A 27,959-nucleotide genomic window follows, 5' to 3' on the forward strand; every position below is an offset into this window, starting at 1 on the left:
TTAGGGTTTTTTGTTGTTTTTATAAAATTTTTGAAGATATCACAAAATTACACACACTAAAAGCTTAATCTGCACATTTTCCAATGAAAAATTGAAATATCTTAAATTTATTACTCGTATATACAATTTCAATCCAAATTTACATTCGCATTTTCATGGGTAGCAAAAGGCATGGATCAAACACAGGATTGAGATGTGTCACTTCAGCATATTTATAGGATATTCAAATCTTGGTATTCGTTCATTTAAATTTATTTAGAACAGGCCACTGACAAAAGGCTGGATTTTGTGCTGAAATGGTATAAACTGTGGGGAAAGTCACTGCTACCATCCACTCCTTTCAATGCCAGCATCCATCATTTGTTTCAGTGAGATTCACAGCACAATGACTGAAAAATTAACAGATTCACTATAACCTCTGAGAGCTGTTAGTTTAAAGCTCTGTCTATGGCTGTGCAGTCAGTTTAAGGCATCTGTGCTAGACATCACTTGGTAATATTTTTACAAATTAACTGAAGTAATTCTGCAGTTAACTAACCAAAAGCTGGAATTCCTCTCACCTACTCCGGAAGAGAAGTTATTCACTTGGTTCTTCTTGAGTCTTTAAAAACAAAGTAGTGAAGTTAATAAGACATGACAGGTTATAAACATCCCTCTCTTTCAGCTACAAAAATGGATTTTTACTTGAGTAACTTACATTCAGTGAAATTGTCTTTAGACCTGTTTGAAATCATTTAGGCTTAGTGAGCACAATTTAAGCAGAACTTCATTCAGATATTGCAAAACAAAGCAAATTAAAATTAAAATTTACAAGGAATACTTTGTTTTCTTCCAAACTAATTATTACTTGAAGTATGGAGAAAAAAATTTCAAAATTATGCCTTTCCTGCTAGACTTCATAATCATAAGAGAATTCCAATGAAGACACCTCTCGAGCCCAGAGTATGAACAGTTGGCTATTTTAACAATCTGCACAAACTGTAGATACTGAATGTTAATTTAAGACACTATGAAATTAAAAGCTCAATTTTCCCCTGTAGTTTTCTGTTGCTTGAGTTATTAAAGAACCAGCACTGAAGGAAATACCTGCAAAACTATCCCAGTTATGTCCACTCAAACTCCATACTTAATAAAATACTAACTATGGAGACCCTGAAAAAAATAGAAACTCTATCTTTAAATAGAATCCAGAAATGCATTTCATATACACTTGCATGTTCTCAAATGTGCTTTTGCAGAAAAACATATTTTTTGATAGTTAGCCTTGAAAGCAAACCTGTCACATAGATCCTTCCTTTCCATTTAATATTCTACATATAATGTAATCTTTTTTGCTTTGGTAAAATACAAATAACAGGGAAATATGGGTAAGGAAAGCACAGTAAATAACATGGGTATACATCATACCTTTTTTTAAGAAATCTGAGCTGAAATGTAAGGCATCCCTCGAAGTATTTTTTGCATATGCAAGGAATGCAGTTCTTTGTAAACAAAAGCTTGAGGAAAGCAATACTGAAGCCAAAGAATCTTCCCTAGCATCCTTCCAATGATCCCATAACCAAGAGCAACTCTCCCAGGGCAAGTGTTTTGGAACTATATCCCGTGAAAAAGAGCATCCCATCCTTTGTCTTCCCATACATTTTTAATCACGTAGTAGAGACTGCCTCGCCTTGAAGATCTCCAGATTAGGGGAGTGATGCCAAAGTTGATTCTCAAGGGCACAAGCTCATCCAAAGTCTATTTTTCTGGTACATCACTTTCTATAGATTTTGTGACTTGCACAGTATTCCCAGAGGAAACGCTTCCCAGCGCCCGGGACTGACAGGCAGCGGTGGGTTTGGTGGTGGGAAGGGTTTTAGAAGAGTTGGGCTGATGTCTGCGGTGTCCTGAATCCTCACCTGATCTCCTCCTGCCACATTCTTCACCAATAGGAGGCTGAAAAGAAACATGGGCAGCCTGTTAGGTGTTTGGCCATAAAGCCAGGTGTTTTTTGCCTCTCCATAGACATTAGGGACTGAAAGGATTAGGCTCTTCGAATTTATCAAGCTGCCATTTCATGAAATCAAGCACTGCTCTCAGATTACCTAGCAGTGAAAATATTAGTATACCAAATATTATTTAAAATAGGCATTGAAACTTACATCCACCCTGAAGTCCTCCAGTCTCTTAAATTTACTCAGGTATTCTTGCAGTTTGGGGTCAACAGCTGGAGTCTTGTGCTGAGAGTATTTTAGGTAAGCCCAAAATTTTTCCAGTCCATACAGCTGACCTAGTAACAGAAAAAGATAATTTTACAGCTTTACAAAGGTCAAATTTAATTATAAACTTAATTATTCTCTGGTAACTATATTTTTAAGAGAACTGAAGATAAAAAGAATATGAATAAAAGCTGTTCTTGGTTAGTTAACAAGTCAGCGCCGAGGAACTGGGATTATCTTCAACTAAGGTTACCACAGTATGAGCAGTGACAGGCCTGTGATAATTACCAGCTTCATAGTCCCTCTTTGTTTCTTGTTGGAAATCCTCGAATATTTCTTTCCTGAATTTCTTTTCCAGGCCATAGCTGTAAAATCTGAATAAGCATTCCAAGCCGTACCTGGAACAGAACAGAGAGCTACAACAATCCACCTTGTCTCTTTGGCTCAGAGAAGTAGAGGTGGGACAACTGGGTGGAAAGAAGGGAATTATATCCAAGAACTAAAGGGCAGTGACAATTTCCTTTGTGGTCATTTTCTGGTATTTTTGTAAAGCAAGAACCAGTTTGAACAAGTAAAATGAGGTTTAAGAACGTCTTCACCTACAGAAGGAAGAATCTGAGGAGTGTTAGTACAGAACTGTCACGGTCAACAAGTTACAGGATTTTGTAGAATTCAGAGCTGATTACAGGACAGGAAATGCTGTACAGTCAGCTATTCATCTGCAAAGCACAACTATACACTGATTTTTGCTATTAAAATAACTTATACACGCTGCTATTTGAAAGATTTACAAAAAGTCAGAGGCAGTACCAAAAATGTTCACTGCAGATGTATGTAAACTTCACAGTCATTGAAAGGAATGGTATGGCCTCAGGAAAAAATACCTGTAGTGTTCTTTTGCATCCTCTAGAGCAAGCTGTTTGAATTCTTCATACATTTTCTTGTTGAAGTGATCTCTCAGAAAAAAGGACCAGAAACGAAAAAGTGTGTTCATTTCTTGGGACTGGCCAATTCCCAACCGTTTCCTCTCTGGAAGAAAAAAGAAAGGCAAGAACAAAACCACTATTTTAATTTTTCACCAGAATATTTTAAAGTGCCTTGTCTTTAGTAAAAAAACACACCAGATTTTCTGGTGACTTCAGATTTGAGGGTGATTTTTTTTGTCAGGAAATGTAAAGTTAAATGGAAAGCAGCGTTCCTAAAACAGAGGCACCAAATAAATTTTCCTTGCCTTTCCCAAGAAAAATTAAGGATGAGGAACAATGGGAAGAAAACTGGTCACAGACAGCACCTGGAAGCTTCTAAAAATTTTAGGAAGTGCATGGAGCAGCTTACCTGTTAAACACCTCCGCCGGTATTTGTGGTACACCTGCTGAGTAAAGCCATTTTCCTTTAACAGTTCGTGAGATGGGTGCTGGAATTTGGGAAGAGAATTTGGAGTACAGCCATAACCTGCCAGTGGAGCTCCTTCTAAAGGTGAGGCATTGGAACTGCTGGAGAAACAAACCAACATATTTGTGCCCTGTTAATAGAGCTTTCCTGCAGAATCAGTTCTCACCCACCCTGACCCACGCAAGAGCTGAAGTATGGTCACCTGGGGACTGCTGCAGTGCACCTGGCTTTGGGTGCACCTCAAGAAAATGAGATTTTGTGCCAGTATGTCAAAAATAAAACAGCTTTGGACAATAATTAAACATTACTGTCCTGCTTGATTTTAAATAACCACTGAAGTGAACATCAGTGCCTCAAGTAACATTACTGCTGCTGTATCAGGGATCAAACAACACTGTGAACACCAATCAGCCTAGTTTGTTTCCAAACAGCTCTGCATTCCATATTTTTGTCTTTCTTGATCATTCTTTTCTTGCTTCCATTGTATTTATAAACTGCCTTTTAAGGCCTGCTTCTCCATTAGTAGTGAGAACTACCTGCACATAAATTTTGAATAACAGCAACAGCATTTACCTCACAGAGGAAGTTCTTGGCCTGTGGTCTCTGGAATCCATCACCCAACCAACATGGCATTCCAAGGGAGGATTTGTACTGTGGCGAGTTTTTCTTTTTCTTGGAGCCTAAGAAAGTAAATGAAGGATTTATTTCCCTAATTTGACTTCACTCATTCTCTCCCTTTTAAAACAGAGCTCTAATAGTTTTCCATTCTGTTATCTAACAAGTTATAAAGTCACAAGACCAGTTTCATAACCTGAAGATTAGTCTTATGTAACTAATCAAATGTCTTAAGCACTACGCTTCTTTCAGTAAGGACTTTCAAGGAAGAAGACTCAAAAAGCATTTAATAGAAATAAAAAGTGAATATGGTAAATATTTTGGAGTTAAGCAATAGGAGTAGAAGCATTTAACTTTTTGCCTTTTAATTCTTGTTAAACTGTATGCACAAACATGAGTTTTATAGGCTTTTGCTGGTTTGGTTTTATTTTAAAATATGTTTTTCCATTTACCTTTACATCAAAGGATCGTGCTTCTTTAACAACAGGATAGAACCTGGGTGTTTTGTTGGGATCCTGGAGCCTTGGGGTGCGAGGTGTTCGTGGGATGAAGCCAGGGTGGAAACGGGGGGAATCTGGGACTGCTGTTGGCAGCGATCGAGCCATTCCTGCCGTGGGAAGTACTTCAGCACTTAGGAAATTGCAGGCCAGCTCCTCTGCTAAATATGGAGGCAGAAAGGTGAAAGTGAGGTGGTTTTACTGAGCTCCTTTACAGATGCTATTAGCATGTAACCCAGTAAATGTTAATAGTACCACTGTGTCAGAAATACCACCAGAGATAAGATTTGGATGGTGTGACTGCTCAGTAATGGTATGGTACAAGTAGTAAATTCTTCTAATCTCATTTCCTTCCATCCCTGAATCCCATTAAAAAATGCTGGTTTCTATAAAATGTTTCACAACTTCAGTTTAACTTTACACATTGTAAATTCCAAGTCAAACAAAGAGCACCTGGTACTGGTGGAGAGTGACAACAAAGCAGAACAAGTGCCAGCTTCTTGTCATTCAACTGAAACCACACTACCCATGAACAGTTGGCAATTTGAAAAATTAGCAAAGAAAAAGCCCCCTCAGACTGCTGACTGAACCAAAATTAAAATACTGCACAGGCAGAGAGTCAAAACACCTGCAGAGTTGTTCTTTATTACAGAGATTCTAAAAAACAATGCTTTCATACTCACCTTTCTGTAACCCTGGAGGTCTTGGAGGAACTTCTTGGGTTGGATCAGCAGTTTCTGGTGCAGGACTAACAAATTCGTCCTTATTAATGAGGTTCAGCTTCTTAAAGTTCTCAATCTCTTGCTGAATTAGAGAAAGCAAATTGTAAATGCAAAGCAGGGCAATAGATACCATCCTGAGAGACAGATGCATTTCATGAAGAGGAAATAAGCTAGAACTGACATACAAGTACCCACACACCTGTCTCAGGTGGGACATGCACATGCTGGGTGTGAAAAATCTCATCAAATCATTGTCAAGTCCGTAACAACAACAAAAAAGGAAATATTCTCCCTTGCAGTTTGCTACTTCTCACTGGCCTCTTCATGTTTGCTGGTTTTCTTGGTCCATTCTAATCCATATTCTAAATTCTACCTTTATTTCTTGCTCTTATTCTCAACAACCATTTCCACCTTTCTCATCTTGCTTTTGTGCAGACATGCTCCATCTGTCCATGCAGCTACTTCCCCCTCTTTCTGCACAGATAAAGCCCCTTTCCCTCACCACTCAGTGTTTAGGTAACTTCATTCTAACTATTGTTCTAACAAACTACAAGGCCAACAGAACCTTAATATAAAATTACTTTAAAATGACTGTATTACTTCCCTCTCATCATCTCATCACTGACGTGTACCCCCTTCCTCTCTGGGTAAGGGTTTGCAGTTGTTATGAAACAAACTACTCACAGAACAAGAAAACACTGGAAAACTTGAGCCATCTCCAAAATGTTACAATAAAATATTCATTCAGTGTTTTTGGTCAAGTCTGTTTTTTGCAAGTCTGGCAAAACTTGGGTTTGCTTTCAACTGTAAAGGCTATTCAGCAGACCTGCAAATTACTGTCACTTTCCTGTAGCATTTTACAACTACAGAGCAGAGGGCTGAAGTTAATTTGGAAACTGTTTGGACAGGCATGGTCTTCTAGTAAAAAATTAAAGAGAATTACCTTCATCATGGCATCATTTTCACTCTGATCCATCCACAAATCCTGTTCATAGTAGTACAAGCCATCATTAATGACTTTAGCAAGTTCTGATGTAATTTTTGCATGGCACACACGGTTGCCAGTGCGGTCTCCACAAGGATGTTTTTTCACAAATGGTGGTGTCTGTGTTACAATTAAAATCTTGTTTACATCCTGATCATCAATTTCATAATCAGAATCACTATCTGACCAATCAGTAAATTTATTTTTCCGACACTGATTTTGTTCCATCTCTTCATCAAACAAAAATTCAAGTTCTTCCTGTTCTTGTTCCTCCTGAGGTGGGAATGGGAATGGTTGGTGTTGATCTGGTGTTTGATCAGGCACAGGAACAGTCTCCTAAGTTGGAAAAGGTTTTATATTTGAATTGGATAATGATTTTCCAAACTTTATTGCATTCTCAAGCATCACATATGTTAAGATGTTTAAACCTTGGTTTACCTTAGTGTGACCTCAAAGGTGGTTTTGCATTTGTTCATTTAAACTTAACATAAATTTTACCTTCAGCTTTAGTTTTTGATTTTACCTTTAGCTTGACAGTGGATGCACGATGCCTCTTCTTCACTTCTATCCAAGGTTCAGAGTCCAAATCAGGCAAACTTGTAGACAGTCCTTTAGACATTGTCTGAAAATTACTTGATTCAGCGTTTTCCTTTGGACTCAGCGGGCTCCCCACTCTTGGAGAACTTGGTGCAGACTCTAGCAGTAGAAAACAGTAGTTTAGTTCCTGTTATGGATTGCTTTGGTTCTATTTTGTTTGTTTTTCAATTGTTTCACTGGTCTTTTGACCACAGCTACCATTTTTCTCCCTCTCTGGATAAACATAACACTGATCAAAGAATTATTCATTTTTAAGAGACAGCTTTTCACAGTTCACTCAGTATTTCAGAACAAAATCTATTCTAAGAATTTATTTCCATGGAAAGTTTCTTCATAGCCTGTGAGACATTACATGTTGTTGAGGAGAAAAAAAAGAGCAGCATCATTAGGATCTTGTTTTCTCCGTGTCATTCTCTAGCTCTGTGGATGGGTGCCTAACTCCATCTTCATTCTTCCCATTAAATTTCAGCCAACATTTCAGGAAAAGATTCCCTTGCGAAGGATTGTCAGCAAACAAATGCATCTCCCTATTAAAAATGTGAATGAGTTTCCCATCCAAAACAAGGATGCCCCAAATTAAGAGTGAACTTCCAGCTGCCACAAAAATAAAGCAGATTTTAGGACTAGTTTAAGACTTCTATTACCAATTCCACAGAACTGTAGCCCACCATTCCATATTCTGGAGAATGGTCACAGCCATAACACACAAGAGACATTTTTATCTACTTCACATCAGCCATGTGACTTGGCAAGTGCAAGGCTGGCAGGCAGAGCAGCTGAATAAACCATTACCAAAAGCACAACTTCTATTATGAAATCAGTATCATGAGGCAAATTTCCTAAGCTAGACAGACAGCCCTAAACTTATGTTTCTGTAAAATAAATCCTTTACCAGTATGAGAGCCAAAAGTTTGGCCTGGTATGAATTCTGGACAATTGATGAGCTGAGAAAAGTCAGTTGGAGGCAGGTTGCATGGAGGAGGACCTGGTATTGGCCACTTTTCTGGATCAACCCTTTTTCTTAGTTTCTGATCCACAGTTTCAACTTCTGTACTGTCCTTTAGGGCCTGTGTGACAAGCATATTGTAACATTAAAAACTATCGAAAAAGGAAAAAAAAAAAACCGAACACCAACTTGGCCACTTATAGCCTCTTTATAGAATCCTTATTATTACAAACAGAAATTTTTCTTACCTTCATAGCTCTGAAGCTATGAAAGCACAGAATTAGCCAAGCAACTTTTCCAACACATCCTTCTGAATGATTTTACCTCCAAAATGAGTGCAGCATTCGTAGTCAGCGCTTGCATCCGACGGAAACTGGCGATCAGTGACACAGGCAAAAATCCTTGTTGGTCCATCTTCCTCCTCAGGAAGAAATCTCTCTCCAGATTTTCTGTGCTGAAATAATACTCACTGCAGAACAAAACACATAAAGCTGAGCTTATTCTATGGTTAAAGAAAATCCTAAGGCAGCAGCCTAGATTCCTTTAAAAAAACCAGAGTATTTTGACATCAACAAAGCCATTCTTCAGCAGAAGACCCAGAGAGCAGCAAGCATGCTCGACAGGTTAAGACAGATTTATGACTCGGTACAGCACAGAGGGGTAAAAATCAAAGCCTTGTGACATTTGCACAACCAAAAACTACGCTCCAGTTTTCCTTCACCCACCCCCTCCCTCATTACTTACACGGACAGAAGGGAACAACATTGTCTTGGCCTCCATAGAGATGAAGGACAAGAACTGCTCACAGTCAGAGCAAAACTTATGTCCCACACAGCAGTACCAGTTCATCCTGAACTGCATCTTTTATTGTCTTAGTTTCTAGGGCATTGGAAGGCTTAAGTATCCTATCTGAGTGCTGAGGCACAGATAGATACCCTGAACCAGAAAGCACGCTTGTGGGAAGATGAGAAAACAAAACCAGTCGTTGTAATTGTAATGAAACTGTACCCAAAAGGCACAACAGTTCATGGAGGAAAAAAGCCTTAAAGAATGGATGATGTTGAAGGACAAGGACATTTCAGGAATCTGGTAATACCACAGAGACAGGGGACAAACAGCAGAAGGACAAATTTTCAACAATGAAGCTGCTCTAGGAAATATTCCCAGCGTCAAGATGTTTTATACTTAGTGAAGACAAAAAGTGAGGAATTCAAACCATGATCTCTCACACAGAGCAAGGGAATGAGAAAAGGTCCTATGGAAAAGAATGGAAAACCCCCTCAATTTACATGACAACTGAAATCTAGGCCTTTCATAGAGCTTACACATCATAGCATGACTTTGCACAGCACATCCAAGGAATACTAACGCCTCAACACATTCAGAAAAACACAGAGAGGGAAAGACTTAATGGAAAGCAGTTCAAATTGTATGACAAAAATAGAGGTAGCACACAAAAGAAAATGAGAGGGTATTAAAATGCTGAAGAAAAAAGCTGCACATGCAAATGTAAATAACGATCATTCAACTTTCAAAAAAGAATAAAACAAGTCTCTCCACTGAAGCTGGGATCAAGGCCAAAGTCTCCAAGAGCAGGGCACTCTGATGCCATCACTGACCCAAGCAGCACCTTGATATCATTTCTTTCTCTAATTTTTTGTAGCTGAAGAAATTTGAAGGAAAAGCTGGCTCTATGAAACACACAGATCACACACAGAATATTCTGAGCTGGAAGGACCCACAAGAATCCTTGAGTCCAACTCCCAAGTGAATGGCCCATGCAGGGATGGACCCTGAGACCTTGGCAGTATCAGCACCGTGCTCTGACCAACACTCAGCTCCAAGACAGAATGAATTTAAAATCTCAATGCTGGACAAGACAGGACAAATGGAAACACTGCTATTAAATCAAAGCAAACAGAGAAGAGAGCAAGGCTTTTGAAGAATTGAGCTCTTACTCAGAGCTAAGTATGATCAGTGCAGCAACTGGGCACAAAGAGATAGTTTCTTTCAAGCATGTCCTGTCTACTATTCTGAGCTGCTACGTTCCTTTTCCCCTCCCAGTCTAGAAGATAAGCAAGCACAAATGCCATAAACCAACATTTCACTAGTGTTACCTTTACAATCATACAGTAAAGGTAAAATCCTGTAACGATTCACCTAGTTAAAAATTCCACAAGCAGAAATGGATAATGACTGAACTTGACTCAAACTGCCTCACTTGATGTCCATCACTCTAGAAAAAGGAATGTGAAAGACCATTAATGATAAATGAAGACAATGCACAAGTTTGCTCCAAGCAGAGGGATAAACCCAAACACACACACACCCTCCAGCTTTTCTCTTCTTCCTTTTCCTCAGAGTCCCTTTCCTTGTTCTTGAATTGATGTTTGAACTTTTATTTGTTTATTTTCTAAAGCAAGAGGACATTTTAAATAGAGTTCTGCTGCACAGTGCAGCAGAGGAGCTGCTAAGCACTGAAACTTTTCAGGCTGACAGCTTCAGCCTGTGGTTAAAAACATAAGATATTTTTGTATGCAATCCAAATATTACTCTCGTACATCGAGCTGGTTCTTGGGACAAGCATAAATTGCTTGATAGCAATGTGTTTTTTCCTGTAATTACACATCAACTCAGTTGGACAGTGTCTAATATTTTTCTGTATTAAACAAGTAAACTTTTCAAATTTATTCATCCACTAGGATTCAATCTCATTTCTTTAATATATCCTGATTTATCTTGGACTTCAATAGGAACTGTGAGACATAATGATTTTTGTACCTTTATTCTGTATCTACTTTCTTCTTTGGCATAGTCACTTTCATATTTTATAGCTAAATTATGAAAAGCAGACAAAGCCACCCCAATTTAGAGGCTAATAATAGGTAACTGAAGAACAAAGTCTGTTTTCCATCATTACCAATGTGATAAAAGAAGGGAATAAATAAAAAACACTTTTTTTTTTTGTCTAGGGAGAATAAAGCTAGTGAAGTTCTGTTCTAAATCTGCTCAGGAATCTCCCTCTCATGGAAAGCAAACTCCATAACCAAAAGCCTTAGGAGTTCACACCAGGCAAGCAACCAGTGGCTGTGGTTATCCAGCCATGCCAAGTCTTCTACCAACACCTGCCAACCTCTCGGTGCCAAAAGGGAATACAAATATACCCAGAAGTCAGATGTGACCAGTGCTGTAACTGACATTTTTCTCAGCAGAGGGGACATCACCATGTCCTACCTTAGCAGGTCTGGATTCTACACTGCATGCCCAGAAATCTGGCCAACAGTGGAGTGGCTGTGATCCTCCCCCACTTGTCTGAGGACAGTGAAGGCCGAATATCCTGACATGGGGGTACATGTCCACTGTCAGGTCTCATAGGGGCCTGGCAGCAAGAGCAAAAAAAGACTGCAATAGAAGTTTTGAAGTTGATAGCCACATGTCAGATACTTTCTGCCCTTTAAAAGAGGCTTTTCTCTTCCTTTTTGCGTCAACTGTAACAAAAGAAGCAAGAATAAAATAAGCAAGTTGCTGTACGGAACATGAGGGCAATCAAAAACCACCACAGAGGCATCGCAGAGAAATGCAAGTACAGAGGATGAAATATCTGCCAGTGGTGGAAACTGTCTCTTTAAAATGAACTAGTGCTTTCCAGGCCCTTTTAGACTTGTCTCCTGGTGATAATCAGTCTTCCAGATGGTTTCTCATTGCCTAATGGTATACACGAGAAAGTAAACATTTCAGATTATTGAAAAATCAAGTATCATTGCAAAACTACTCTCCCTCTCTCTCTCTCAGTTACATGTTTCAGGTGAAACACACTGAAAACATCAAACTAACGAGACTTCTCAAAGTGAAATTGAGAGCAAATAGGGGAAAACATCACCCAAGAAGAGCTTTACAGGCAAACAGACCAACAGTACTCAAAAGCACAAGCTCAGAGACATCCATATCTCAATTACATGACAACATAAAGAGGGCTGTGTACCATAAATAAAGCAGTTAGAGCCAGACTACAGCACAAGATGTAGGAACAGCTTCCTTAAAACTCCTCCCCAATATTCAAGTTTTTCCATCCTACCAGTGAACAAATTCGAGCTGACACTAGTAATGGTCAAAGTTAACTCAAAAAGTTAAGCTGAAATGTTTTAATCTCTGACTTGACATAGATAATAAGGATTCAACACTGTTTGAAATGAGTTATTTTACCTTAACTAGACATCTGAAAATATTTATACACTAAGCAATCTACTTACATTTGGTGTTTTATATATTCCTTGAGAAGTGCTTCATCCACAGAATACATCTGCACTCCTGTTCCGTCACCATAGTAATAAATCACACCAGGGTTAAGCTCAGGCTGAAACACTTGGTCAATTCCTTCACCATACAGCTCTTGATAACCAACTGAATAGTCAAAGTTCACTTCAACATAAAAGAGAACATAAAATAACAACATCAGAAAATGAAAACAGCAACATTATAACCATAGTCTTGAAACTTTTTTGCCAAGTATCTGTTGAATTAGCATACTGCTGGGGTTTCCTCTGCCTCGTCCTCTTCCTCTGCTTCTACCCCTTCCTCTGCCTCTGGAGAAGCCCCGGACGCTGCCGCCCTCGCTCCTGACGCTGCACACCTCGTCATGCTCGTCTCTCTTGTCTCTATCGCGGCGCCAATCTTCAAGAGAAAAAAAAAAAACACCACAAAGTACCACAACACCACCACTGCAATCACATAGAAACATCCTGGTGCCTCTGAGTCCATGCCATCTGTGTCATGGTCCCTCATGCCAGCAGAGTTCTCAGCCTGAGCCCGGGCAATCCACAGCCTCAGCCAGGCTGAGGGGCCAGAGCTGAAGCTGCAGGAGAGGAGCAGGAAAAGTGTCAGCAGCAAGGAGGTATGGATGGACTGGCAGTCAATCCCAAATGCTTCTGAAGCAGCTGGACACCCTGGTGCCAGCTCAGAGGTCACAGCACCCATGATCAGCTCAGGGAGGGAAGGAATGATCACAACAGCTCAGTCGCCTCCTGTGGACAACTCCCACCACCACTGGAATGAGATGGGAATCACAGAATTGCAGAATGGCTTGGGTTGGAAGGACTCTTAAAGACCATCTGGTTCCAACCACCCCTGCCATGGGCAGGGACACCTCCCACTAGACCAGGCTGCTCAGAGCTTCATCCAGCCTACCCTTGAACACTTCCAGGGATGGGCCATCCACAGCTTTTCTGGGTAACCCTACTGGATCAAACTGAGAGCTGCTAAATTTAACAAAGGTCTGACTAAAGAGATGTACTAAAAATTGTATTAAAAATCTTGGTTTAGCAGTGATTCTTAGTGAACTCTACACGTGTATGCTCATACACTCAAGTCCAGTCAAGTAAGGCTCTGAATTTACAGAGAATATAATCTGTATGTGTGTGGTTCTCAGTCATTTGACCATCCTGAGAAAAAACTGCTGAAGGAAGTGGTAACTGGTAAAAATCCTCTCCACACCCCTATCCATCCTTCAGGCATCCAAATCAAACTCTTACATCCACGTTCCTAAAATGGCGTCATAAATTCCTTGTCAGTAGCATCCAGTACTTATTACAATGAGCAAACATTCAAACTGGGAATGCATACTGCAATTTTAAAACTTAAACCAACAAACTTTCACTCAGCCTAAGATTTCTGCCACCTCACCAGCTGTGTTCACAGCACCTGAGAACCAGAAGCAGCACCAGTTGTGGTTTTAGTACAGCTTTTTGCATGGCTGTGCTGAGAAATAGGTCAGGGAGATGAGGGAATCAGTCCAGCTCAAAGGAAAAAACAACATCAGCAGAACTGCCAAATCAGAGTTCAAAGTGTAGCTCCACAAGCAGCTGCTCTGGTAGCAACAAGCTGTGAGAATAGCAGCGGAGCAGGACTGAGCAGACACCTTCTGAGGCTTTTTCCAAACTTTCTGCATTGTAAAATTGTGGGATGAGATGGTGTGTAGGGTGCCATGAAGAGGAATATAATGTAACAGTTATATTCCTGCTTGTCACTGGCAAATATAAACACCAGGTTGTACCTACTAAGTTTCAACACAAACTGCCAGCTCATGTGATATTACACTTCATTTGCCACCAACAGCAAGACCCGGAGAGTGAGAACTACTTACTTCTTGCCTCATTCCTTCTGTTGTTATGAGGTATTAACTTGTTTGTTTCCAGCACAAATCTGGAGCTCGTTCGAGAGCCTGCTCTGTCTTGACTGTCTGACCGCACATCGTCCAAGTGAAGCGGCACCCATTTCTGCTTGTTACCTTGAAAAGTTAATATATTACTCTTTATTGTACTAATACTTGAGGTTTCAGCTCCTGAAAAGACTCCATAGAATTTTCCTTGTAAAACTAGCAACAGTTAATTTCAAATTTTAAAAAGCGGGAGAAGCTTAACATTGAAATTTTAAGACATTACAAATGACTAAATAATAAATGCAGTAAACAAGGATTTCTGAAACTGAAATGTAACCTCAAAGCTTCAAACATAAGAAATAAAGTCAAACATTTTATTTAATGGCTTTTTAGAAGCTCCATGACCAAGAATTTACAGCTATGTCAGTGTTAAACACAAACAGTAAATTCCTTGCTATATAATTTCACAAGTTGTATATGAAACTTTGAGATTAAAAAAAACATTTAAAATTAACCACCACAATAAAGATTTCAGTCACAAATCATACAAATTTTCCTGATAATTTAGCTGTGGTACCATACTTTCACCTCAAGATATTCAAAGTTCATTCATATGCATCAAAAATTATTAGCAAAGCTTTACTTTGTTTTATTTGCAGGCTGGCCTAAAGTATCCACTAACTATTTAACAAGAATATTGATTGGTATTGTGGGGTCCATTCTTTTGTGGCTAAGAAATACAAGCAAGTACATAAAATGTGTTCTCTGCACTGGGGGAGGGAAAGAAAAACATGTTTTACCTGTGGAATGCTTTGCTTTAGATTTCCACTTAGACTGAAAAAAATTAGAAGTGGTACAGGTTTTTTTAATATATCTATGTATATAGGAAGACTAATAAATCTGAACAGCAAAGGCCTTTAGGATCTGGAAAAACACCAGCAGGGAAGCAAGACAAAAAAGCAGCTGATCTTGAAACTCTTTCTGCTTTTTCTCCAGCCTATTCCAATCTCCAGACCAAATGAGGTTTTGCTTCCCATTTTGAGTGTAACAGACTGGATCAAAAGGAAGCAAAAAACCTGGTTTAGCTCTCAAATGATCACTTCAGTGTGCAAGCTAATAGTAGAGCATGAAAATGGAAGTGCTGGTGCATATGCAGTAACACACACACATATATATATATAAAGTTAAATTAACACAGTGCTACCTTTCAAGGGAAACAAAGATATCAGAGACAGAAATGGCTTGTACAGCCATGATAAAATCTTCCAGTAATCCTCAGAGCTCCGAGGACCATCAACAGAGCATGAGCTGCTTTTTCCCCAGAAATTTGACTGAACAGAAGGCTCCAAACCCTGAGGGAGGCAGCCTGGCTGAGGCTTCCATGCAAACACCAATATAGTCTGTATTCACCCAGCAAATGCACATAATGACAAGTTTTATTGAGTCACTCAACTGGAATTGATGCAGCTGTATCAACAGTGACTTACTGCATCATACACAGTGCCTAAACTCACCTTTTTTCCTTTGATTATTAGTTTGAGCTTCATCTTCACTAGTGTTATCTGCTGGACCATCTGGCTTTGCCTCTGGATTGTCCTTGATTCCATTATTGCTTTTTTGATCAGATTTCTCCTCCTTTTCTCTTCTATTTGTTGGCTTTTTACTATGACTTCCAGTCTTACACTGTAAGAGACACAGGTAATTATTTCTGGCAGTACAGCTGCTGATAGCAGGAGGTGCACATTTCCTTCAGCTATTAAAACTCCTTTTTTATTACCTGTTCTCAGCCTCTTCAGCAGGGTGAACTTTAAGAATTGTCTTGTTTTGTAAAATCCCTTTATAAATAGTTTTATTTTCTGCTAACATGGCAAGAGCATAAAATGAATGTTTAGATTAAGAAAGTTTTCGGTTTTTACAGAAGCATGCACAACAATCATGACTTCAGACATGAAAGTATATTTTATAGGGAAAAAAGAAAGAAATATTCTCACTAGGATCTACTGTTCAGAGTTATTATCTTTAAAAAGCTGGGCTCATAGAACACTGGGAGAGAGGGAGGGGACTCTGCCCCTCTGCCCCACTCTGGTGAGACCCCACCTGCAGTGCTGCCTCCAGTTCTGGGGTCCCCAGCATGAAAATATGGACCTGCTGGAGAGTGTCCAGGGGAGGCCAAGGATGATGAGAGAGCTGAAGCTCCTCTCCCGTGAAGACAAGCTGAGAGCTGGGATTGTTCAGCCTGGAGAAAAGAAGGCTTCAGGGAGACCTTTCCATGGTCTTTAATGCTTAAAGGGGGATTACAAAATGGGGACAGACTTTTTAGCAGGGCCTGGGCAATAGGACAAGGGGTATAGGAAGATATAGGAAGAAATTTTTCACTATGAGAGTGGTGAAACAGTGGCACAGGCTGCCCAGAGAGGTGGCTGGATGTCCCTGGGACATCCTGGGAAACATTCAAGGCCATGTTGGATGAAGCTCACTGGATCAAGTGGAAGATGTCTCTTCCACTTGGGATGGAGGGGCTGGACTAAAGACCTTTAAAGGTCCCTTCCAACCCAAATCATTCTATGATCAGACATAATTTTTGCCTGCAACATGAGAAGTTTTGCAGACATTTCTGCTAAAGAGAAAGAATTTTCCTATGTTGTGGAGACAGCTTTGAACCTCCTGGAATACATACAGTAGATACTGCAGTACTGTGCTATAATTAATTTGAACATAAAGCCTTCCCCTAGAAAACTAAACTAAGTTTAAGTACAAACTGAATGTTATTTTGTTTTACAGACACTCCATGAATTTGGACCCTTTCAGCTATAAAATGCATGTTGTTGAACCCAGATGCTGTGGTTTTCCTGACCATGAACACAGCAAAAGCACCACAGGGATGCTGCTGCAGAGCTACAGCACTGTGAAATGGCACCTCACCATTTGCAATAATCTGTGCTCTCTTCTCATTTTAAATAGCATCAGAGAGGTCTAAAATACATTATGCACTTATCACTTGAGATAAAGAGAAAGGAGGATAATTTGACAGAATAGATGTTAGCTTAAAACCCAGAAGGGGAAAAATAAATCAGAGGACTAAAATAACTAAGAATAACTAAATTGTGTTCAGACAATGGGCACTAAGCACTCTGAGCCACAAGAGAGGGCAGCACGTTCACAACTCCAAAGGCCTTTTCATCTGTGCATGAACAGATGAAAACAGCAGAAAAGGTACATTAAACTTTTAAAACAGTGGAGTTAAAAATAAGGCACTATTTAATGCACGTGTCAATGGCACACCATTAACAAATTCCAGTACCAGTGCAGACAGTTAAGCACACACCAATAACCTGAATTATTGACAAAACTTCTACTGAAACCCTACAACACCCAAAGCACATTCTTTGGGGGGAAAAATATGAAACAGATAAGCCAATATGGTTTAAAAAAAATAATAATCCTGAGGATTACAAAGGACACTTACTTCATTGTTTGCTATTTCACTCGGGGTCGGCCAGCTTGCGATATCGCCCAAATCATCGGCCTGCAAAGGTGACAAACAGTTTATATTCCTTTCTTGACACAGCCCTTTTTGACACAGGAAAGATGTCAGTCATGGCTCAGAGAGCCAGACTACCCCCTGGAGCAGAGCTGTCAAAAGTAGCTATTAAAAAAAAAAAAAAAAAAAAAAAAAAAAAAAAAAAGAAATACAATAGAAACCAAACATACAACTTTTGGAAGTTTTGAGCTCACATCAGACTGTCAGATTAAATGTTTTCCTACACATATGTGATTAAAAGGTGTCTACTGCTCAAGGCTTTCAGTTTTTGGAAAACCTTGACAGCTATTAGCCAGCCTAAAAGGGGTGGTTGTACAAAATTTTAGGAACTTAACGTTTCAATAAAAGGATTCGGTGTCTCCTGTTGTCGTAATGGTAACTTTATGCACATAAAGGACACTCATCACATAAGATGCAAAGGGGATTCTCAAAACCAATCTAGCATCACTTGTGCTACAGTGATGCTGATTCTTTGCAGCCCCTTCGTATTTTTATGCAATCCCACTGATTTTTTAAACAATAATGCCTCTCTTAATCCCTTGTACATACACCAATTCAGCAACTCCCCTAATTTTAATTTTCTTTTTTTTTTTTTTTTTTTTTTAATTTGTTTCTGTGTTCAAAATTGTCTATTATCAAGGCATAATATAACACTTCTGGCTGGAGCTCCAAAATACTTTTATCTTTTTATTAGAACAGTATCAGCTATTTATCATACAGGGAAAAATACAGACCTTGCTGCTTTTTCTTGTCCTGGATTTTCCTGCTTTTATCACTTTAGTGGAATTTTGTAGTTCTGAAAAGGAAGAAAAACACTTTCACATGAAGAATTAGGCTGCACTTTATATGAGTCAGGCAGGTGTGTGTTAACAACTCTGCCATGCTCTATCACACTACATGAGTGTTTCTGAGGGTTTGATATAAATGAACCTTTTTTTAGTGAATAAAGTCACTAATAGTACATGACACTGAAAACTCACATTCATAATAAGGGCAAATACTCTTGCAAACCAGGTGCCCAAGATGCTGCCTTACTCTGTATTTAAGCACTTTTTTAACCAAGAAGGTCAAGGCTATGTCAAAATGCCAGTATTTTAAGCTAACAAGTGGCAAAGAAAATCCCCGATACATATTTAATAAGTCCTCCTATTAAAAGCTATACTTATAAGGCAGAATTTATGAAATATATTATTATGCAGGCAAGGGGGGAAAAAAACATAAAAACAACTACATATTCCCAAATTCCTAGTAATTTTATTTTATAAATTTTATAAGCAATTACTCAGATGCCAAAGTTTAGCCACATAGCTCAAAATCAAGCCAAAGTAAAAAACAAACAAACAAAGGAAAATATGCAAAGAGAAAAATACTACTTTGTTAAAGCCCCATCTGATCTCCTGAGCAAGAGGAAGCCATCTCTTAATTTCTTCTGTTAAGCCCTGGCTCTCCCGGTGCATGTCTTCCCACATAGATGGGAGTCACAAGCATTCCTTGAAACCTCCCATTGGGTGTTTTATTGCAAGACAAGCTTGAAACACTGAACGTGTCTGAAATCACAAGTGGATTATTTTATACAGGGGATAACATCACCTCCTCAGCCCTTATCTCTTTCACATCCAGTGACTAATCTCCCTTATCAGGGCTCCACACTGGGAACCCCACCCTTGTGCCCCAGTGACTCTGGAAAGCCTCTCTGTCTGCTTCCTGGAATACACAGCGAACGTTACAAGCACAAACTAATGCTTACTCCACATTCCAGCCTAAAGTTTAATGTCATTTATAGCCATACAAATGATGAATTTCATGTGTATGCTTTACACAACTTGGACATCTCACCAGACATGAATCCAGTGAATCCTGACCACCATTTGCCAGCAGGTTTTTGCCTCTCCTACAGATCTGCTTTTTAAAACAAAGACAAAGCACACATCTCAATTAACTTCAGACTGAGAGCTTTAAGAAACACACAGTGGCCATGTAACTCTAATTTTCACTTGCCACTCAGTAGTAAACTAATTGCCCTTTTAAAAACAAGACAAACAACTGCAGGGGTGGAGCAGCAAACAAATTTGTAATTCTCTCCAAGACAACTGCCAATTAGCCATGCAGGTAAACTGAGTGGCCATAGCATGGCTGTAAACACACATCTCTGTCCAATTACCTGACTGAAGCCCTTTTTCCACCAGACAGCACTTTTACTTAAATTGCTGCTCAAGGACTGTTCTGCCAGAACTGCTGCTGTGTGTGTCAGCAGGGCGTAGCAAGGCACACAGAAGTGCAAGGCTCATTGTTGCTGCACTGTCTTAGTCATGGGATATAATTTATTCCAGGTGGCAGGAAAGGCTATCTGAATGGAGCAGAATGAGACCCAACTTGTCTGAAGGAATCTCTCTTATCTGAATGGAGTAATCCAAGACTTGGAAGATGCATTTGCAAGCTAAACAAAAAGAAAATATTGGGCAATGCCCCGCCTGGTGGATGATGCCCTTTTGGAACTCAAAGGGCTTGAGATCTCATCTCACTCTGTGCTTCCCTACCTCCACAAAGTTCCTTGTCCTTCCAAAAGAGCCATGCTCAAAACCAAATTTACAGCCAAATTTACCAACAGGTCCTTCCTGGCCAGCTTTCTGGGGCTTATCACGTGGGAGCTGGACTTCAGTGTGAGGCGTGAAAGGGAAGATAAAGGGGAAGGAAAAACAAGAAGGAGGGTGGGAGAGTAAAAGAACATAACACGAGATCACTGAAAGGTTTTACCCAGGGCACACCTGTTCTGTTGCCATGAACAGGCCTAGAGCCACAAAACACCTGAAAAAGCATCTGAACACAGGCAAAATGCGTTCAGATAAAAGCCCTTTGCTTAACATCACTCTGGGGTTTGGTTTTAACATCCCATAACAGCGTTGGGTACCCAGAAATGGCATCTTTAGTCCAAATAAACTATTTCAATTGTTCATTCCAACACAACTGCATTAAAAATGGTTTATACAGTGGTATGCTACAAGGAACCTGTTAATAAGTGGGGTGCTGTGTCAATGAAAGAATTCACTCATCTTCAATGGTTTTACTTGCTGGGTTTCAGAATTTTGAGGGTGTGAGAGAAATAAATAAATTATTAATTTAAACTGCCACAAGGACAAGGCAGTTTAATTGCCAGTGATCATCTTGCAATCACTGAATTCCATCCAGTTGAGATGGCATTCAGATGAAAACAGAAATCAGCTTCCAAAGCCATTTTTATTATGGTTCTTCCAAGTTTCCTAACAGACCACATCCTAACAGGAGGTAGTTCCTGCAGAAAGACGAGGCTGTACAAGCATGCCATGTCAAGATAAATGGAACAACAGGTCTGAAAAATGAAAGATGAATTTTGGAGCCACCAAAACTGCAGCAATCCTCTGGGACAACAGGAATAGAGAAGGAAAAGCAGACTGGATGGCTGAGGAGCAAAGTCTATACATAAGATCTCACACCAAAATACCCCTGATCACAATCACAATAGGGTCACAAGACAACAGGATCACAAGTAATAGGACTTCAGAAAGGATGGTTTGATGCTCTGCAAATAAATAGTCAGCAAATAATTTTTTTTTCTGATGGAAAGAGATGATGATATTGTCAATTTCTTCTAAAAGCAAAGTCTATTAAAATAGGTGGAATACATTCTAATTTTTGATACAAACACTGTTTGTGCTGTGAGGCTTTCTAGACAATATTCAGGTTTGTTTTTACTTGGACTGCACATGTGCTCCCTTTTGTAAAGGAACAGCACCACATAAATACCAGAAGTGCTTCAGGGAGCAGATAAAATCACCCAGCTCTTCAAAACTTAATTGGAGCCTGTGTGTTGAACTTGAACAATATTTTTCTTTCAATGCTCAGTTTGAAACTAGACAGTATATTCAATTTTTAAACAAGGTAAGCTATGCTTATATCTGATGTTTTAACAGATGAATTATTGCAAATGTAACCAAAAATATCCCTTGGAGAATATAATTAATTAAAATCCAAAGCATGGATTAGAGCAGAGCTTCTGCAAAACAATAAAAAAACCCCCAATTACTATGCTAATATTTTGCCCTACAGGAGTTCTAGAATTTTATAGCAAAAACTACATTAGATTGTCAATCTCCACAATATTTGAACAATTAACCAAGGCAGCAAGTCAGGATACCTGCACCCTTCCACCTATTTATGTTCAAGACCCATCAAATTTTCAATACAGGAAGCAATAGGGGAAGAAAAAAAATCCACAATACATGATTGATTCACCATGATGCTATTTATTTTCCTTACATTTAATTTCTCAGTTCCTCTTTTTACTAGCTTCTTCATAGAAAACTGCAACCTGTGACTCAATTTCTACTAAAGTTTTCATGGTTAAATGTAGCACATGCCATAGCACAGGGAGGTGGGTTTCAGTATCATAATAGGTCTCCAGTTTAGAAACAAAAACCCCAGACACAAAATTACACATGCTGTTATGTACAACTAAAATACAGGCAAGCAGCTTTGTATGGATAACATTTTTAATCCCTTTAGGGTTGGAAAAATTATCAATGCTGAAACTTCTGATAATGCTTTGAATAATTTTTAGATGCTGCTATTAAAACACTCCATGAATTCAAAAGAACTAATGAGAACACCTGACTTAAATACACCCAAAAGATTTGATAATCAGATAATTTATGAATTTACTCATCTAAGGTTTGCTAATCCTAGCAACACAGGGTACCTTCACTAAACTGTACCTTTACAAACTGTTTTGCTATCAGGCTAAAGCAAAGTGATTTATACAATACGCTACAGTGAAATGGTTCTGCTACCAAAATATCAAACAGATAAAATGTACTCTTTGATGCCCAGAAATAAACACAATAAGCACAAAATAAAAGAATGAAGTGTGCACTTCTTTTAATTAACTACATCATTCAAGCACACACTAATAGGCAAACCCACTTCAACCACTTCAGCAGCACAAGTATTTTGCTGCACTGAATATTTTCATGAATTTCATGAACAACTTTTGAATAATCATCTAATAAGTCATTAGAGACTCATATCAGCTATACAAATCACATGAAGAATTGAGAACTTGTCATTCAGATTCCTTTTTTGCAACCTCACAAAAAGGGCAGTGCTGAAGATTTCATCAGATGAAGAGGTGGGAGAACTTTTGAAATAAAATTATTTCAGCCACTCAATCCTGGGTAATTTTTTTTTTTTTTTTTTTTTTTTATGTGGAGGATGGCAAACTCACAGTTTCAACCTAAAGAAGTGAGGACTTACTGCAATATATTGGCTTGGCACTACAAGGGGAGGGAGACATCTCAGAAGCACCTTTCATCGCTTGGCAGCCTCTCTTAAAGCTCACTCCATCCAACCACAAGCACCAGGATTAGAATCATGGAATCACCAAGGTTGGAAAAGACCTCCAAGATCGTGGAGTCCAACCTTTAACCAAACATCACCTTGTCAACTAAACCCTGGCACTGAGTGATTTCTTGAAACCCTCCAGGGACTGACACTCCACACCTCCCTGGGCAGTATCTTTCAAAGCTTAACCACCGTCTCAGGGAAACAATTCTTCTCAACTAGAGAGAAGCCTATTAATTTCACGAGCCGTTTTATACCTGATAAGAGTCTTTCTCCACAAGTTAAAAGCAGATGAGGATGTAAAAGTAGCTTCTGAAATGCTTCTGAAGTTTCATTAAACTCTTGGTTAGAAACACTGAACTCTGGTAACAAACACACCACAAAAAGTTCAGGTATGTTTGCACTGGGTGTTTGGTTTACTGCAATGACTAAAACCCACTAAGGTATCTGAGACAAAAATATAATCAGTTCTACTTAAAACACATTTCAGCCAAAATTTTACATTTTCCTGGTAGTAACAGGTGACATTAACAGCTTCTTTCATAACAAGAGCCAGGTTTGCCTCTATCACAAACCAATCCCATGATAAATTGAAAGTCCAAAGATGACAGGCTGGAGCCAATTTTGTCAGGTCTGTAACTATCACTGAACATACCATAGGTGCACGTCTCAGGAAACTTTTAACAAATTACGCCAGGATCAACAAGTCTAGCAGGATCCAGTCACTGCTTTGATGTGAGATCCTTTTACATTTTATTATCCTCTTTACGGATAGTTCTGCATTCCATCCCAGTAGTATTTCTGCTCATCCACTTATTATTTCACATGACTAATTTCCATACTACAACATTCATAAGGGCCTAGTGTGACAGATTTTGCTTTGCCAACGTGCAATTAGTTTCTTCCAAATACATCCCTTGTTGCGGGTGGAGGCACATGGCAATTTCTTCCTTCAAACAGCCAGGAAAGATCAGCTTCTTTGCCTTTTACAAGGGTAAGAACGGTGGCTTCCTCACGGTGCTTCTGGAGGTGGCCAAACCAAAACACACACCCTGGTGCGTGTTCTTCCCCAGTGCCACTGCCAGCAACGCTGACTCCCTTATTTGCTCAGTTACACACCTGGCCACTGAAAATTGTGTTCTAGTACAACTCCTCAGCTTAATTATTAATTCTATAAATAGTAGGCACAACTTCTTGGAGGAGAAAAACAATATAAGGCTCTCCAAAATCATGAAATGAAGCAGACAATGCACACAGTGTATGAATGCACTGCTTGCTGCCTCCTCCTTTCTTCAACAGCTATTTGTGTGCTTTATTTTTGCTGGGAAAGCAAACTTTACAGAGGTGAAGCACTCAAGGTGCTAACACAACAAAAGCAGCTTTCCCACTGCTTCTGATGCAGCACTGTTACTATTGCTGCCACAGCAAGGCAAACGAGTGACAAGTCCCCTTTCATGCATGAAGCAGACCACAAGATTCTGCCCAGCCAGCTGGATTTTGGAAGCTGGGGACAAACAGGTACTTAGGAGAGCGTCAGTACACATAAACAAAACAGTACAGATAATAAAGATGGGTATGTACATGTTACCAAAAGTTCTGCTCTTCAGCCAAGTAGAGATTTTGTGGTCTGGCATGTGGTCTCCGTTTGTATGACCTGTATACTTGAAACTGTAAATTATATATTTCTCTTTGTCAAGGAAGTACGTGTTTAATTCAAGGATAAAAGTGACTGTGAGATCACAAAAAAGGTTTGTCAGGTGCCCTCGGGAGCCAGTGCTGAGATTGAAATTCTCGGGAAGCACTGGTTGAAGTATTTATTTTGAGGTCAGCAGTTTACTTGCAGCCAAGAACAATACTCCAAGACGCTACAAACTTCTAGGAACTCTTTGCTAGCCTAAGCATAAAGCCTGGCAATTTCAAGTTAGGTCCTTGACGACCAGCTTTGTAAAGCCATATGCCCGTTCAGTCAGCGTGCTGCCCATAAAGCAGCTTTATCTTCCATGTAGTGATTTAAGGCCAGGAAATTATCCCGTGGCTACTGTCCCTATGTAAACACACCAAATCCCAACAGCGAGCGAACTGTCTGCTTTGGCCAGTGCTAGAGCCTCCGCGAGCCCATTCTAGAAACCAAACCAAACTAACGGATCGTTCCCAGGGCCTCGCTACACAACCAGCCAAAAGAGAGCTGCGGCAAAGCGGCATTTCTAAAGGAGGCTAAACGAGACGAGTGGGCGAGCAGCCCTCCCTGCGAGCGCCAGAGGCCGGCCGGAGGTCACCGCCGGGCCGGGGTGGCCGCTCGCAAGCCCCAGGACCTGCAGCCAGCCCGGCGCTGCCGTCCCCGGCCGCGTCCCCCGCCCCGAGCGCTGCCTGCCGTGCCCATGTATGTCAAACCCAGCGCGCCCGGCCCGGCTCCAGCCGCGCCGCGCCGCGCACGGGCCCGGCTCCCCGGCCGCCGACAAACACGCGCTCTTCCTTCCTAAAAACACCAAAAAAACCCAAAACCAAATCCACCCCGCTGCCATCAAGGCGCCTCGCACACGCTCCCGGCCCCGCACCTGGTTCCTGCGGTCCGAGCCGCCCGTCCGGCCCCGCGGGCGGGGAAGGGCTGTCCCGCCGGGCTCTGCGCCGCGTCCACGCGTTCTCCTTGGGCGCCGGGGCTTCCCTGCTCCGGCCGCCCTCCTCCGCCACCTCCTCCCCGCGGGGCGAGCCGGGCTCGGGCTGCCGGGGCTCCTGGGCCGCCCCCCAGCCCCGCCGCTCCGACACCTGCGCCGCGGACATGCCCGGCCGTGCGCCCGCCGGAGGGGCCGCAGCCGGGGCGGCCGAGGCGAGGAGCCCGCGGCGGGGGAAGGGGAACCCGCCTCCTCTCCTCGCCGCCCCGCCCCGGAGCCGCTGCCAGCCGCCCCCCGGCCGGGCCGAGCGCCGCCGGCTCCCTGCTGCCCTGCGGCCGCTCGCTGCCGCCGGGGGCGACACGCGGAGCGAGGGACAGGGACAGGGACAGGGACAGCGACCGCGACCCGCCGGGGCCGCCGCCGCCTGCGGAGGGACGGGCGGCGCTCCGGGCGCGCTGCCTCGGCAGCCCCGGCCCCGCCCGCGCGGGGGAGGGACCCGGGGCTCTCCCGTGCGCCGTGACCTCACGCGGCCGGGAGGCTTTCCAGGCCCTTTCGGACATTTCGGCTCCGCAGGCCTCGCCCGCACCTGCACGGCGCGAGGAGGGTCGGGATAATGTGGGCAGGAGGATGAGCGCTTCTCGTTGGTGCGAAGGGGGCTCCCCGGGGCACAGCCTCGAGAACAATCTCAACAGGCGCAGGAGAACGTACTTGAGCTCCCAGCAGCGAGGGCATCCCGTATCATTTAAGCATTCCAACAGACAGGTACCTCTGCCATCACACCATCGCTCCTTTGCCTTTCTACTTTCTGCCAAAAGTCCCCCAGAAAATCATCTCACAGTAGCACACGCACTCGTTCCACACTGCTTATACCCATACTCCGGTCACAGGATGAGGAAAGCCACCACAGCAATCGCTCCTTTCCCTCTTTGCCAGCTCTTGGTGCTCCCACAATTCTCCTTGATTACACCTTAAGGCACCTGTTCCTCTCCCATTTCTTTCATTCATCTCTCAGACGTGTTTTACTCCCTTTCTTACAAAATATCTTCCAAAAAATAACACTTTTCTCCCAAACAGGCTTCTATAAAGCTAGTCAAATATTTTTGAGGTAGTGTCGCAAATAAACAAATTTCCTGAGTTTTGCAGCGCTAAAATATGTTCTGTTTGGGGTAATGCTGTTTTCTGCTCTAATGAGATCATGTGGGGTTTTATCCCTTTGTCAGAAAAAAAAAAAAAAATCCACCACAAATCAGCCAAAACCTCAGCCATTTCCCACCACAGCTGACTCTTCAGGCACTGAAACATTTTTAGGATTATTCTGGAACTGTGTGTCCAGTAGCAGGCCAGCTGGGACTTCAGGAATTCTACAGCTCAGGAACCTAAGCAGAGCAGGAAACTAATTAAAGGCTAATTACTTGGGGGGGGGGGGCAAAAAAGCATTAAAATTGACCAGTTACATGGTATTTGAGAAATTTTTGACCGTACTTGCTTTGCTAACTCTGTAGGATGGAGCCTCCTGCAGACTTTGCCGGACGGACTGGGACTGAAGAGGATATAAAAAGCTGTTACAGTTGCTAGGACTCATCCTTCACATTTTGTCCTCCTTGTTACTTTCTAGCAGTGCGAGTCAGACTTCTCTGGCAAAACTCTCTTTCCTTCGGGAACACAGTACTTAAAATGCTCCTGTTTGGAAAACGGGCTGATTTACACCAAATGAAACCAGGAGAACAACAATTCTTGTTTATGTTTTAATGCTCGTGTTTTGTCTTGTGTGGAAGCATCCAAGCCTACAACGGAACTCTGCAAATTCCAGGATTGCATGGAAAAGCAGCATTTTACTTGTATAGAGTGAAAATTCAGGAGGAATTACAGGGTTACAGACCACCACAAAGCTCCTTTCCATGCCGTGTAAGTTATCACTACTGCCAAGCTGGCAGAGAACCTGACAGTCTGAGATAAAGAAACTTCCCTGCCCAACCAACAGCAATTCAGATCAACATTTCAAAAAAAAACCAACACAACACAAAAACAATTAAGACAAATTAAAAAAAAAATACCTGCCTCAAAGTGTCAGCAGCTACCAAGCAGAAATAGTATTCCAAGGATCCAAGGATTTTCACTTTTCTACTGTTTAGAAAGTATCTTAATAACAGGCATTTGACATTCCATAAGAAGTAAGAAAAAGCAGCAAGACTCCATTCCTTCATATAGTGTTTCCTTTCTGGAGTAATAAAACACAAGTGATCTATCCTTGCTAAAAAAAAAAAAAAAAAAAAAAAAGAAAAAAAATCCTGAGTGGTTCATTTTGAGTTGTTTGGAGGGTTTTATTGGCC

The 27,959-nt window shown here is 41.1% G+C and overlaps 1 protein-coding gene across 5 annotated transcripts; it reads right to left on the reverse strand.

Annotated features, from left to right (window-relative positions):
• Positions 1 to 26,092, reverse strand: LARP1B (La ribonucleoprotein 1B). 5 transcript variants are annotated; one of them, XM_041412137.1, is made up of 19 exons: positions 25,576 to 26,092; positions 18,382 to 18,443; positions 17,573 to 17,632; positions 15,621 to 15,789; positions 14,092 to 14,235; positions 12,480 to 12,623; positions 12,203 to 12,371; positions 8,277 to 8,421; positions 7,899 to 8,073; positions 6,933 to 7,105; positions 6,368 to 6,745; positions 5,386 to 5,506; positions 4,658 to 4,863; positions 4,164 to 4,270; positions 3,534 to 3,691; positions 3,083 to 3,227; positions 2,487 to 2,596; positions 2,142 to 2,269; positions 1 to 1,935 (listed from the first exon to the last, which is right to left on the reverse strand). In XM_041412137.1, the coding sequence occupies exons 1-19, from the start codon at positions 25,796 to 25,798 to the stop codon at positions 1,738 to 1,740; spliced, it is 3,015 nt and encodes a 1,004-aa protein (XP_041268071.1). In that variant the 5' UTR covers positions 25,799 to 26,092; the 3' UTR covers positions 1 to 1,737. The 5 variants fall into 5 exon arrangements, 4 of the variants coding, with proteins under 4 accessions (XP_041268071.1, XP_041268072.1, XP_041268070.1 ...); XM_041412138.1 differs by having other exon boundaries at positions 3,534 to 3,688; positions 12,480 to 12,626; positions 25,576 to 26,036; XM_041412136.1 differs by having other exon boundaries at positions 12,480 to 12,626; positions 25,576 to 26,035.
• Positions 26,093 to 27,959: the final 1,867 nt, after the last annotated feature.

Source organism: Onychostruthus taczanowskii, unplaced genomic scaffold (assembly GCF_017590055.1).
Source record: "Onychostruthus taczanowskii isolate IOZ18803 unplaced genomic scaffold, ASM1759005v1 scaffold38, whole genome shotgun sequence".
Lineage (NCBI taxonomy): Eukaryota > Metazoa > Chordata > Aves > Passeriformes > Passeridae > Onychostruthus > Onychostruthus taczanowskii.

Bases quoted from the DNA above. Each gene is read 5' to 3' on its own strand.
- LARP1B (XM_041412136.1), bottom strand. From the start codon at position 25,798: ATGTCCGCGGCGCAGGTGTCGGAGCGGCGGGGCTGGGGGGCGGCCCAG. The intron at 5,507-6,367 runs GTAATTCTCTTT...TCTCTAATTCAG, and splicing joins AAAATGATGCCATGATGAAG to CAAGAGATTGAGAACTTTAA. The intron at 2,270-2,486 runs GTAATTATCACA...TTCTGTTACTAG, and splicing joins AAAGAGGGACTATGAAGCTG to GTCAGCTGTATGGACTGGAA.